The sequence below is a fragment of the Oncorhynchus gorbuscha genome, unplaced genomic scaffold (genome assembly GCF_021184085.1).
Source record: "Oncorhynchus gorbuscha isolate QuinsamMale2020 ecotype Even-year unplaced genomic scaffold, OgorEven_v1.0 Un_scaffold_387, whole genome shotgun sequence".
Lineage (NCBI taxonomy): Eukaryota > Metazoa > Chordata > Actinopteri > Salmoniformes > Salmonidae > Oncorhynchus > Oncorhynchus gorbuscha.
The window spans coordinates 326,252-339,698 of NW_025745234.1; the positions used below are offsets into that span (position 1 = coordinate 326,252).

General features: G+C 47.0%; 1 protein-coding gene across 1 annotated transcript in view; it reads right to left on the reverse strand.

Moving 5' to 3' along the window:
- Positions 1-13,447, reverse strand: part of LOC124018064 (trichohyalin-like) — a 33,347-nt gene extending 19,900 nt beyond the window's left edge. The window contains exons 1-7 of the mRNA XM_046333324.1: positions 12,921-13,447; positions 4,482-4,652; positions 4,028-4,382; positions 3,693-3,865; positions 981-1,116; positions 490-622; positions 284-302 (exon numbers count right to left, since the gene is read on the reverse strand). Of these exons, the coding sequence (XP_046189280.1) occupies positions 284-302; positions 490-622; positions 981-1,116; positions 3,693-3,865; positions 4,028-4,382; positions 4,482-4,652; positions 12,921-13,076 (1,143 nt within the window). The 5' untranslated portion in view covers positions 13,077-13,447. The remainder of the gene's footprint in view (positions 1-283; positions 303-489; positions 623-980; positions 1,117-3,692; positions 3,866-4,027; positions 4,383-4,481; positions 4,653-12,920) is intronic.

The following is a 13,447-nucleotide window of genomic DNA, read 5'->3' on the forward strand; positions in this document are numbered from 1 at the left end:
TGCAGGCGTTCTCTCTCTTCTTCTCTCTCTTTCTGCAGGCGTTCTCTCTCTTCTTCTCTCTCTTTCTGCAGTCTGTCTCTCTCTTCTTCTCTCTCTTTCTGCAGTCTGTCTCTCTCTTCTTCTATCTCTTTCTGCAGGCGTTCTCTCTCTTCTTCTCTCTCTTTCTGCAGTCTGTCTTTCTCTTCCTCCATCTCTTTCTGCATTTGTTCCTTTTCCACCTCTGCGTGTTTCCGTTCTCTCCGGAGTTCCTCTGACTGAGCCCTCACCATCTCAGAACGCAGACTAGCCAGGGCCTCCGCATGCTGGACACACACACACACAGACAGACACACACACACGGTCAGAATGTTGTAACATTACAGGAATTCATTCAAAGTTGGTGTGTGTGTGTGTGTGTGTGTGTGTGTGTGTGTGTGTGTGTGTGTGTGTGTGTGTGTGTGTGTGTGTGTGTGTGTGTGTGTGTGTGTGTGTGTGTGTGTGTGTGTCTACCTTTCGTTGTTTCTCCCACTGCTCTGCAACTCCAGCTCTCTGTTCCTGCTCTGCAGTTTGTTCACCTGACCTTTCAACTCCTCCACGTTCACACACACACACCCCTCACACACACCACGACTCAGCAGCTCCTCTGACAGACACACAGACACACACACACACACACGGAATGCACAAATACAGACGTACACGTTACATTTTAAACTCCTTTATTGAATGGTTGATTGATTTATCGATTAATGGATTGGTTGAGTGATTGGTGTATTAATTGTTTGATTGATTGAATAATTGATTAATTGGTTGATTGATTCATTGATTGTTTTATGAATGTATTTATGTAATCATTGATTAATTAATTGAATAATTGATTCATTGATTGTTTTATAATGTATTTACGTATTAATTGATTGATTGATTCTTAGATAGTTTTATTAATGTATTTTTGCATTAACGTATTAATTGATTAATTGCTTGATTGGTTGATTGATTACCTGATTTGCTCTGCAGCTCCTCCTCCTGCAGCAGTAGTCTCTCTTTGGCCACGACTAACTCCTCCCATGCCCTCTTAGCCCCACCCTCTGCCCCCGAGACACGCCTCCTCCCCGACTCCAACTCCTCCTCCAGGTCCTAGAGAGAGAGAGATGGTAGGAAGTAGAGGGTGAGGTTCACACAGGGAAACAGGAAGTAGAGGGTGAGCTTCACACAGGGAAACAGGAAGTAGAGGGTGAGCTTCACACAGGGAAACAGGAAGTCGAGGGTGAGGTTCACACAGGGAAACAGGAAGTCGAGGGTGAGGTTCACACAGGGAAACAGGAAGTAGAGGGTGAGGTTGTTGGAGAATAATCAGAATTAGTTGGTAACATAGGTAAGATGTTTTATATTCATCATATGTTTGTAAGTTACTTCTCATCAGAATGTGTTTGTATAATACTGTGGCGGGGTTGCAGTATCTGTTCTCTGTCAAGACTAAGTTATTTGGGCCGGAGAGAGGGGAGAGGTCAAGCGTGTATCACTTGGCTCCACAATGTCTGTGTGCCAGTCAGTGTGTCTCTGTGATCTTGTCAAGATAGGATGGATTTGATATATGGCTGTTGATATGGAGGATTGGTTTAGGATCTGAGTTTGAGAAAAGCACATAGTTTAGGAGACAAAGCTGAACGATAAATTATGGCCAATGCTGTCTGACTATGTGTGTCTTTGCTATAAAGGATCTCAGTTGCAATGTGTGAGGGACTCTCAGAGAATTCATTGATAGACACTGAATTGATCTGAGAGTCACAGGGTTGTGATAGAGCTCATATAATTAAAACATGGACTTTGAGATAACTAACTCTGAGTTGTGTGTGGTTTGCTCTCGTGATTTGGTAAATAGAGGAAATTTCCATGACAAGGTTCACACAGGGAAACAGGAAGTAGCAGGGCTAGAAGGACGGATACACAGGAAACTATGTGACAGAGTCACTGACTATATAAAGACTAGGATTCTATCTCTATTAGGGTTAGGGGTTAGGTTTAGAGTTAGGGTTAGGGGTTAGGGTTCGGGTTTAGGTTTAGAGTTCGGGTTTAGAGTTAGGGTTCGGGTTTAGTGTTAGGGTTCGGGTTTAGAGTTAGGGTTAGGGTTCAGGTTTAGAGTTAGGGTTAGGGTTAGGGTTTAGGTTTAGAGTTAGGGTTAGGGGTTAGGGGTGTGGTTTAGAGTTAGGGGTTAGGTTTATGTTTCGTTTTAGGGTTAGGATTACGGGTCAGGGAATAAATGTTTTTGTTCCCCAAAATAAAACCACAGTGTGAGTACCTGTATTCTGTCCTGTTAGGGTGAGTACCTGTATTCTGTCCTGTTAGGGTGAGTACCTGTATTCTGTCCTGTTAGGGTGAGTACCTGTATTCTGTCCTGTTAGGGTGAGTACCTGTATTCTGTCCTGTTAGGGTGAGTACCTGTATTCTGTCCTGTTAGGGTGAGTACCTGTATTCTGGCGTGTTAGGGTGAGTACCTGTATTCTGTCCTGTTAGGGTGAGTACCTGTATTCTGTCCTGTTAGGGGGATTACCTGTATTCTGTCCTGTTAGGGTGAGTACCTGTATTCTGTCCTGTTAGGGTGAGTACCTGTATTCTGTCCTGTTAGGGTGAGTATCTGTATTCTGTCCTGTTAGGGGGAGTACCTGTATTCTGTCCTGTTAGGGTGAGTACCTGTATTCTGTCCTGTTAGGGGGAGTACCTGTATTCTGTCCTGTTAGGGTGAGTACCTGTATTCTGTCCTGTTAGGGTGAGTACCTGTATTCTGTCCTGTTAGGGTGAGTACCTGTATTCTGGCCTGTTAGGGTGAGTACCTGTATTCTGGCCTGTTAGGGTGAGTACCTGTATTCTGTCCTGTTAGGGTGAGTACCTGTATTCTGTCCTGTTAGGGTGAGTACCTCTATTCTGTCCTGTTAGGGTGAGTACCTGTATTCTGTATTCTGTCCTGTTAGGGGGAGTACCTGTATTCTGTCCTGTTAGGGTGAGTACCTGTATTCTGTATTCTGTCCAGTTAGGGTGAGTACCTGTATTCTGTCCTGTTAGAGTGAGTACCTGTATTCTGTCCTGTTAGGGTGAGTACCTGTATTCTGTCCTGTTAGGGTGAGTACCTGTATTCTGTCCTGTTAGGGTGAGTACCTGTATTCTGTCCTGTTAGGGTGAGTACCTGTATTCTGTCCTGTTAGGGTGAGTACCTGTATTCTGTCCTGTTAGGGTGAGTACCTGTATTCTGTCCTGTTAGGGTGAGTACCTGTATTCTGTCCTGTTAGGGTGAGTACCTGTATTCTGTCCTGTTAGGGTGAGTACCTGTATTCTGTCCTGTTAGGGTGAGTACCTGTATTCTGTCCTGTTAGGGTGAGTACCTGTATTCTGTCCTGTTAGGGTGAGTACCTGTATTCTGTCCTGTTAGGGTGAGTACCTGTATTCTGTCCTGTTAGGGTGAGTACCTGTATTCTGTCCTGTTAGGGTGAGTACCTGTATTCTGTCCTGTTAGGGTGAGTACCTGTATTCTGTCCTGTTAGGGTGAGTACCTGTATTCTGTCCTGTTAGGGTGAGTACCTGTATTCTGTCCTGTTAGAGTGAGTACCTGTATTCTATCCTGTTAGGGTGAGTACCTGTATGTGAGTACCTGTATTCTGTCCTGTTAGGGTGAGTACCTGTATGTGAGTACCTGTATTCTGTCCTGTTAGGGTGAGTACCTGTATTCTGTCTTGTAGTTTGGCAGCGTGTCTCTTGCTCTCGTTGAGTCGCTGCAGACTGCCCTCCATCTCTCCCTCCGCCTTCCTCACTCTCTCTCTCAGTACTGTACTCATCCCTCTCTTCTCCTCCTCCTCTCTCTGCTCCCACTGCCGTCTCTCCTCCCTGCGCGCCTCCTCCATGCTCCTCTTCAACTCCTCCTTCTCCTCTGTCACCTCCTTCATCCTCGTCTCCCACTTCTCCCTCTCCTCTCTCACTGCTCTCTCCCTCTCCCACTCCTCCCTCTCCTCTCTCTCTGCTCTCTCCCTCTCCCACTTCTCCCTCTCCTCTCTCCCTGCTCTCTCTCTCTCTTCCTCCGCTCGCTCCTTCCCTTTCCTCAGAGTCTTCACCTCCTCCGAGAGGAGTCTCATTCTCTCCGTCTCCTCCTCCTTCCCTTTCCCTCGCTCCTCTTCTCCTTTCCTCCGTAGTTCATCACATTGAACCCCCAGGCACTGCGCAGCCTCCCCAGCCGTCTCCAGCTCTCTCCCCAGTCGGAGACTCTCGTCGTGGGCCGTGTTGAGTTGGGCCTGGGTCTCCTGTCTCTCCAGCCCCAGAGCCTGGAGCTTTTCCTCATAGTCCCTCCTTAGCTCTGCCTCTACCCCACGATCCCTCTCCTCCGCCTGGACACGGTAGCTCTCAAAGTCTACCTGAACCTGGAGGAGTAGAGACACACAGAGTTAATTAAGCTGTGGTGATCCACACTGGAACAGACTGGGTAACAGACGAACATGTTGGACGGACAGACGGGGTACCTGAGCTAGAGTTTCCTGCAGCTCTGAGAGGCGTGTCCTAAGCACTACCGACTCCTCCCCCTCGGTACACGTCCCCGTGGTAACCCGCCTCAGCTCTTCCTGGTGGGCGTGGCTGACAGCCTGAAGGGCCGCCTCCTGCTCTTCGTTCTTAGTGTTCAGAGAATAGATCACCTGACGTTTTGATTAAAAGAGGGGAGGACGGAGGTGAGACGAGAGGAAAGAGATTCATGTTCAGATTGATATCTATCGATATGTATTGAGTTGATCAATCAGTAGCCATGTTTTAAATCACACATTACGAGAGGTCATTCAGGATGTAAACAGTATATTTTTTTTTACCTTTATTTAACCAGGCAAGTCAGTTAAGAACAAATTCTTATTTTCAATGACGGCCTGGGAACAGCGGGTTAACTGCCTGTTCAGGGGCAGAACGACAGATTTGTACCTTGTCAGCTCGGGGGTTTGAACTTGCAACCTAGTCCAACGCTCTAACCACTAGGCTACCCTGCCGCCTCTACACTCTAACCACTAGGGTACCCTGCCGCCTCTACACTCTAACCACTAGGGTACCCTGCCTCCTCTACACTCTAACCACTAGACTACCTGCCTCCTCTACACTCTAACCACTAGACTACCTGCCTCCTCTAACCACTAGGCTACCTGCCTCCTCTACACTCTAACCACTAGACTACCTGCCTCCTCTAACCACTAGGCTACCTGCCTCCTCTACACTCTAACCACTAGGCTACCTGCCTCCTCTACACTCTAACCACTAGGCTACCTGCCTCCTCTACACTCTAACCACTAGGCTACCTGCCTCCTCTACACTCTAACCACTAGGCTACCTGCCGCCTCTACACTCTAACCACTAGGCTACCTGCCTCCTCTACACTCTAACCACTAGACTACCTACCTCCTCTACACTCTAACCACTAGGGTACCCTGCCGCCCCAGCTACAGTGTCTCTGTGTATGTTACTACTCCAACCACTAGACTACCCTGTGTGTGTGTCTGTGTGTGTGTGTCTGTGTCTGTGTCTGTGTGTGTGTGTGTGTGTGTGTGTGTGTGTGTGTGTGTGTGTGTGTGTGTGTGTGTGTGTGTGTGTGTGTGTGTGTGTGTGTGTGTGTGTGTGTGTGTGTGTGTGTGTGTGTGTGTGTGTGTCTGTGTCTGTGTCTGTGTGTGTGTCTCTGTGTGTGTGTGTGTGTGTGTGTGTGTGTGTGTGTGTGTGTGTGTGTGTGTGTGTGTGTGTGTGTGTGTGTGTGTGTGTGTGTGTGTGTGTGTACAACCGAGGAGGGTTTTATGGTGACTCCTCTCTGTCTGCACGGCTGGTACAGCATGTTAGACATTCCCTGCATATCACCCCCCCCACCACCACCCAGCCTAGACGCTATTACCCAAGAGGCTTTAGTGAAGCCCTACCGCCCAGCCTAGACGCTATTACCCAAGAGGCTTTAGTGAAGCCCTACCACCCAGCCTAGACTCTATTACCCAAGAGGCTTTAGTGAAGCCCTACCACCCAGCCGAGACGCTATTACCCAAGAGGCTTTAGTGAAGCCCTTACCACCCAGCCGAGACGCTATTACCCAAGAGGCTTTAGTGAAGCCCTACCACCCAGCCTAGACTCTATTACCCAAGAGGCTTTAGTGAAGCCCTACCACCCAGCCTAGACTCTATTACCCAAGAGGCTTTAGTGAAGCCCTACCACCCAGCCTAGACGCTATTACCCAAGAGGCTTTAGTGAAGCCCTACCACCCAGCCTAGACGCTATTACCCAAGAGGCTTTAGTGAAGCCCTACCACCCAGCCTGGACGCTATTACCCAAGAGGCTTTAGTGAAGCCCTACCGCCCAGCCTAGACGCTATTACCCAAGAGGCTTTAGTGAAGCCCTACCACCCAGCCGAGACGCTATTACCCAAGAGGCTTTAGTGAAGCCCTTACCACCCAGCCGAGACGCTATTACCCAAGAGGCTTTAGTGAAGCCCTACCACCCAGCCTAGACTCTATTACCCAAGAGGCTTTAGTGAAGCCCTACCACCCAGCCTAGACGCTATTACCCAAGAGGCTTTAGTGAAGCCCTACCACCCAGCCTAGACGCTATTACCCAAGAGGCTTTAGTGAAGCCCTACCACCCAGCCTGGACGCTATTACCCAAGAGGCTTTAGTGAAGCCCTACCGCCCAGCCTAGACGCTATTACCCAAGAGGCTTTAGTGAAGCCCTACCACCTAGCCTAGACGCTATTACCCAAGAGGCTTTAGTGAAGCCCTACCGCCCAGCCTAGACGCTATTACCCAAGAGGCTTTAGTGAAGCCCTACCGCCCAGCCTAGACGCTATTACCCAAGAGGCTTTAGTGAAGCCCTACCACCCAGCCTAGACTCTATTACCCAAGAGGCTTTAGTGAAGCCCTACCACCCAGCCTAGACGCTATTACCCAAGAGGCTTTAGTGAAGCCCTACCACCCAGCCTAGACGCTATTACCCAAGAGGCTTTAGTGAAGCCCTACCACCTAGCCTAGACGCTATTACCCAAGAGGCTTTAGTGAAGCCCTACCACCCAGCCGAGACGCTATTACCCAAGAGGCTTTAGTGAAGCCCTACCACCCAGCCGAGACGCTATTACCCAAGAGGCTTTAGTGAAGCCCTACCACCCAGCTTAGATGCTATTACCCAAGAGGCTTTAGTGAAGCCCTACCACCTAGCCTAGACGCTATTACCCAAGAGGCTTTAGTGAAGCCCTACCACCCAGCCGAGACGCTATTACCCAAGAGGCTTTAGTGAAGCCCTACCACCCAGCCTAGACGCTATTACCCAAGAGGCTTTAGTGAAGCCCTACCACCCAGCCTAGACGCTATTACCCAAGAGGCTTTAGTGAAGCCCTACCACCCAGCCTGGACGCTATTACCCAAGAGGCTTTAGTGAAGCCCTACCACCCAGCCTAGACGCTATTACCCAAGAGGCTTTAGTGAAGCCCTACCACCCAGCCTGGACGCTATTACCCAAGAGGCTTTAGTGAAGCCCTACCACCCAGCCGAAACGCTATTACCCAAGAGGCTTTAGTGAAGCCCTACCACCCAGCCGAGACGCTATTACCCAAGAGGCTTTAGTGAAGCCCTACCACCCAGCTTAGACGCTATTACCCAAGAGGCTTTAGTGAAGCCCTACCACCTAGCCTAGATGCTATTACCCAAGAGGTTTTAGTGAAGCCCTACCACCCAGCCGAGACGCTATTACCCAAGAGGCTTTAGTGAAGCCCTACCACCCAGCCTAGACGCTATTACCCAAGAGGCTTTAGTGAAGCCCTACCACCCAGCCTAGACGCTATTACCCAAGAGGCTTTAGTGAAGCCCTACCACCCAGCCTAGACGCTATTACCCGAAAACTAACATCCACTAACATGGACCCAAATACCATCTGTAGTATTAGGCCAACCTACCAGGCTCTCTGTCCTCTGTCCTTAATCAGTAGTTTAACCAGTAGTTTAATCAGTAGTTTAACCAGTAGTTTAACCAGTAGTTTAACCAGTAGTGTAACCAGTAGTTTAACCAGTAGTTTAACCAGTAGTTTAATCAGTAGTTTAATCAGTAGTTTAACCAGTAGTTTAACCAGTAGTTTAACCAGTAGTTTAACCAGTAGTTTAACCAGTAGTTTAATCAGTAGTTTAATCAGTAGTTTAACCAGTAGTTTAATCAGTAGTTTAACCAGTAGTTTAACCAGTAGTTTAACCAGTAGTTTAACCAGTAGTTTAACCAGTAGTTTAATCAGTAGTTTAACCAGTAGTTTAATCAGAAGTTTAACCAGTAGTTTAACCAGTAGTTTAACCAGTAGTTTAATCAGTAGTTTAATCAGTAGTTTAACCAGTAGTTTAACCAGTAGTTTAACCAGGTGTGTGTAGGGTACTGGAGGAGTAGTTTAACCAGTAGTTTAACCAGTAGTTTAACCAGTAGTTTAACCAGTAGTTTAACCAGTAGTTTAACCAGTAGTTTAATCAGTAGTTTAACCAGTAGTTTAACCAGTAGTTTAACCAGTAGTTTAATCAGTAGTTTAACCAGTAGTTTAACCAGTAGTTTAACCAGTAGTTTAATCAGTAGTGTAACCAGTAGTGTAACCAGTAGTTTAACCAGTAGTTTAACCAGTAGTTTAATCAGTAGTTTAACCAGTAGTTTAACCAGTAGTTTAACCAGTAGTTTAACCAGGTGTGTGTAGGGTACTGGAGGTGTAGTTTAACCAGTAGTTTAATCAGTAGTTTAACCAGTGGTTTAACCAGTGGTTTAACCAGTAGTTTAACCAGTAGTTTAACCAGTAGTTTAACCAGTAGTTTAACCAGTAGTTTAATCAGTAGTTTAATCAGTAGTTTAACCAGTAGTTTAATCAGTAGTTTAACCAGTAGTTTAACCAGTAGTTTAACCAGTAGTTTAACCAGTAGTTTAATCAGTAGTTTAACCAGTAGTTTAACCAGTAGTTTAACCAGTAGTTTAACCAGGTGTGTGTAGGGTACTGGAGGAGTAGTTTAACCAGTAGTTTAACCAGGTGTGTGTAGGGTACTGGAGGAGTAGTTTAACCAGTAGTTTAACCAGGTGTGTGTAGGGTACTGGAGGACCAGAGTTGAGGAACACTGGCCTATAACCTCTGTGTGTGTGGGGGGGGGGGTCTTCCCTCCTCCCTCCTCCCGTCTGTTTTCTACATAACTACTAGCATGCTGGTAGCTATCTTTAGACCTACTTCATGTCTGTCTGTCTGTCTGTCTGTCTGTCTGTCTGTCTGTCTGTCTGTCTGTCTGTCTGTCTGTCTGTCTGTCTGTCTGTCTGTCTGTCTGTCTGTCTGTCTGTCTGTCTGTCTGTCTGTCTGTCTGTCTGTCTGTCTGTCTGTCTGTCTGTCTGTCTGTCTCAAATAACAACACTATCAGCCAATAGAAACAGACCAACACCTTCTAATAGCAACACTATCAGCCAATAGAAACAGACCAACACCTTCTAATAGCAACACTATCAGCCAATAGAAACAGACCAACACCTTCTAATAGCAACACTATCAGCCAATAGAAACAGACCAACACCTTCTAATAGCAACACTATCAGCCAATAGAAACAGACCAACACCTTCCAATAGCAACACTATCAGCCAATAGAAACAGACCAACACCTTCCAATAGCAACACTATCAGCCAATAGAAACCGACCAACACCTTCTCATAGCAACACTATCAGCCAATAGAAACAGACCAACACCTTCTAATAGCAACACTATCAGCCAATAGAAACAGACCAACACCACCTTCTAATAGCAACACTATCAGCCAATAGAAACAGACCAACACCTTCTAATAGCAACACTATCAGCCAATAGAAACAGACCAACACCTTCTAATAGCAACACTATCAGCCAATAGAAACAGACCAACACCACCTTCTAATAGCAACACTATCAGCCAATAGAAACAGACCAACACCTTCTAATAGCAACACTATCAGCCAATAGAAACCGACCACCAGTGATTTGTTTCCTGCATCAGGAGAATGGATCACGACTCCCAGGCCTTTTAGAAGAGATCATTGGTTCTGAGGGATCAATGAAGGATCTATAGAGGTGTTATAATGGGTTCAGGAAGGCTTCATTAAGATTTTATAATGTTTCGTTTAAAATAGGCGGACAGACAGACAGACAGACAGACAGACTGACTGACTGACTGACTGACTGACTGACTGACTGACTGACTGACTGACTGACTGACTGACTGACTGACTGACTGACTGGCAGACTGACTGACTGACGGACGGACGGACGGACGGACGGGCGGGCGGACAGGCAGGCAGGCAGACAGATGAACAGACGGACAGACAGACAGACAGGCGGGCAGACAGACAGACAGGCAGGCAGACAGACAGACAGACAGATGAACAGACAGATGAACAGACAGACAGACAGACAGACAGACAGACAGACAGACAGACAGACAGACAGACAGACAGACAGACAGACAGACAGACAGACAGACAGACAGACAGACAGACAGACAGACAGACAGACAGACAGACAGACAGACAGACAGACTACCAGTGCTGATGAACATCAATTCTAATACACACAGACACAAACGCTGACCAGTCAAACTTCAGGCACCACACACACACACACACACACACACACACACACACACACACACACACACACACACACACACACACACACACACACACACACACACACACACACACACACACACACACACACACACACACACACACACACTGATTGTCCTCTACACACAGAGTGAGTGGACGTGGGAAGATGGAGGAGCCATAACCACATTGTCATGAGTCTTACCAGCTGAGTTATCTATCTCTCTGTCCAGTCTTACCAGCTGAGTTGTCTATCTCTCTCTCTGTCCAGTCTTACCAGCTGAGTTATCTATCTCTCTCTCTGTCCAGTCTTACCAGCTGAGTTATCTATCTCTCTGTCCAGTCTTACCAGCTGAGTTATCTATCTCTCTGTCTAGTCTTACCTAGCTGAGTTATCTATCTCTCTGTCCAGTCTTACCAGCTGAGTTATCTATCTCTCTCTCTGTCCAGTCTTACTAGCTGAGTTATCTATCTCTCTGTCCAGTCTTACCAGCTGAGTTATCTATCTCCCTGTCCAGTCTTACCAGCTGAGTTGTCTATCTCTCTCTCTGTCCAGTCTTACCAGCTGAGTTATCTATCACTCTGTCCAGTCTTACCAGCTGAGTTATCTATCTCTCTGTCCAGTCTTACCAGCTGAGTTATCTATCTCTCTGTCCAGTCTTACCAGCTGAGTTATCTATCTCTCTGTCCAGTCTTACCAGCTGAGTTATCTATCTCTCTGTCCAGTCTTACCAGCTGAGTTATCTATCTCTCTGTCCAGTCTTACCAGCTGAGTTATCTATCTCTCTGTCCAGTCTTACTAGCTGAGTTATCTATCACTCTGTCCAGTCTTACCAGCTGAGTTATCTATCTCTCTGTCCAGTCTTACCAGCTGAGTTATCTATCTCTCTGTCCAGTCTTACCAGCTGAGTTATCTATCTCTCTGTCCAGTCTTACCAGCTGAGTTATCTATCTCTCTCTCTGTCCAGTCTTACCAGCTGAGTTATCTATCTCTCTGTCCAGTCTTACCAGCTGAGTTATCTATCTCTCTGTCCAGTCTTACTAGCTGAGTTATCTATCACTCTGTCCAGTCTTACCAGCTGAGTTATCTATCTCTCTCTCTGTCCAGTCTTACCAGCTGAGTTATCTATCTCTCTGTCCAGTCTTACCAGCTGAGTTATCTATCTCTCTGTCCAGTCTTACCAGCTGAGTTATCTATCTCTCTCTCTGTCCAGTCTTACCAGCTGAGTTATCTATCTCTCTGTCCAGTCTTACCAGCTGAGTTATCTATCTCTCTGTCCAGTCTTACCAGCTGAGTTATCTATCTCTCTGTCCAGTCTTACCAGCTGAGTTATCTATCTCTCTGTCCAGTCTTACCAGTTGAGTTATCTATCTCTCTGTCCAGTCTTACCAGCTGAGTTATCTATCTCTCTGTCCAGTCTTACCAGCTGAGTTATCTATCTCTCTGTCCAGTCTTACCAGCTGAGTTATCTATCTCTCTGTCCAGTCTTACCAGCTGAGTTATCTATCTCTCTGTCCAGTCTTACCTTTTATCTATCTCCCCTGTCTCATACCTTGGTTAGCTGAGCTATATCCTCTATCTCCCCTGTCTCATACCTTGGTTAGCTGAGCTATATCTCCCCTGTCTCATACCTTGGTTAGCTGAGCTATATCTTCTATCTCCCCTGTCTCATACCTTGGTTAGCTGAGCTATATCCTCTATCTCCCCTGTCTCATACCTTGGTTAGCTGAGCTATATCTTCTATCTCCCCTGTTTCATACCTTGTTTAGCTGAGCTATATCTCCCCTGTCTCATACCTTGGTTAGCTGAGCTATATCCTCTATCTCCCCTGTTTCATACCTTGGTTAGCTGAGCTATATCTCCCCTGTCTCATACCTTGGTTAGCTGAGCTATATCTTCTATCTCCCCTGTCTCATACCTTGGTTAGCTGAGCTATATCCTCTATCTCCCCTGTCTCATACCTTGGTTAGCTGAGCTATATCCTCCATCCTCTATTTGATTTGATTTGATTTGATTTTATCTCCCCTGTCTCATACCTTGGTTAGCTGAGCTATATCTCCCCTGTCTCATACCTTGGTTAGCTGAGCTATATCTCCCCTGGTTCATACCTTGGTTAGCTGAGCTATATCTCCCCTGTCTCATACCTTGGTTTGCTGAGCTATATCTCCCCTGTCTCATACCTTGGTTAGCTGAGCTATATCTCCCCTGTCTCATACCTTGGTTAGCTGAGCTATATCTCCCCTGTCTCATACCTTGGTTAGCTGAGCTATATCTCCCCTGTCTCATACCTTGGTTAGCTGAGCTATATCTCCCCTGTCTCATACCTTGGTTAGCTGAGCTATCTTCTTGCACATCTTGCCATGCATCTGATAGTCATACAGCTCCTGCTCTATGTTCGGTAAGTCTGCTGCAATCCCGTTAAGGCTACCGGAGCCTGGCCCGGGGGGCTGCGGGGCTTTACCGGCACCCGAAGCCATCATAATCCCCACGAGACAACTTCCACCAGCTATTAGGATCCAAATGAATAATGGAACAGAAGGAAATTCCCGGTAATGCTCTCTCTCCGGTTTGCCTCAGAGGTGTGTGTGTTTCTTCCTTCTGTGAGTGAATACCGATCCCCTCCGCTGCGGCGGAAAAGCAGCCAGCGCAATAGTCATGGTGAGAAACGTAAATCGGTGAGGTTCTCTCGCCAACTTGCTTTCCCCTCTCTCTCCTCTGCCCAGTGCTCGCTGCGCGGTGGTCACCGGCTCCAATTCCATCGGGCACGCGCTTGCCTCACGATCAGCAGTCCCACCGCTGTCTGTCAACCGATTTGTTTTCTTATTTTAACCGGGGAGCGCTCGAGGATGAA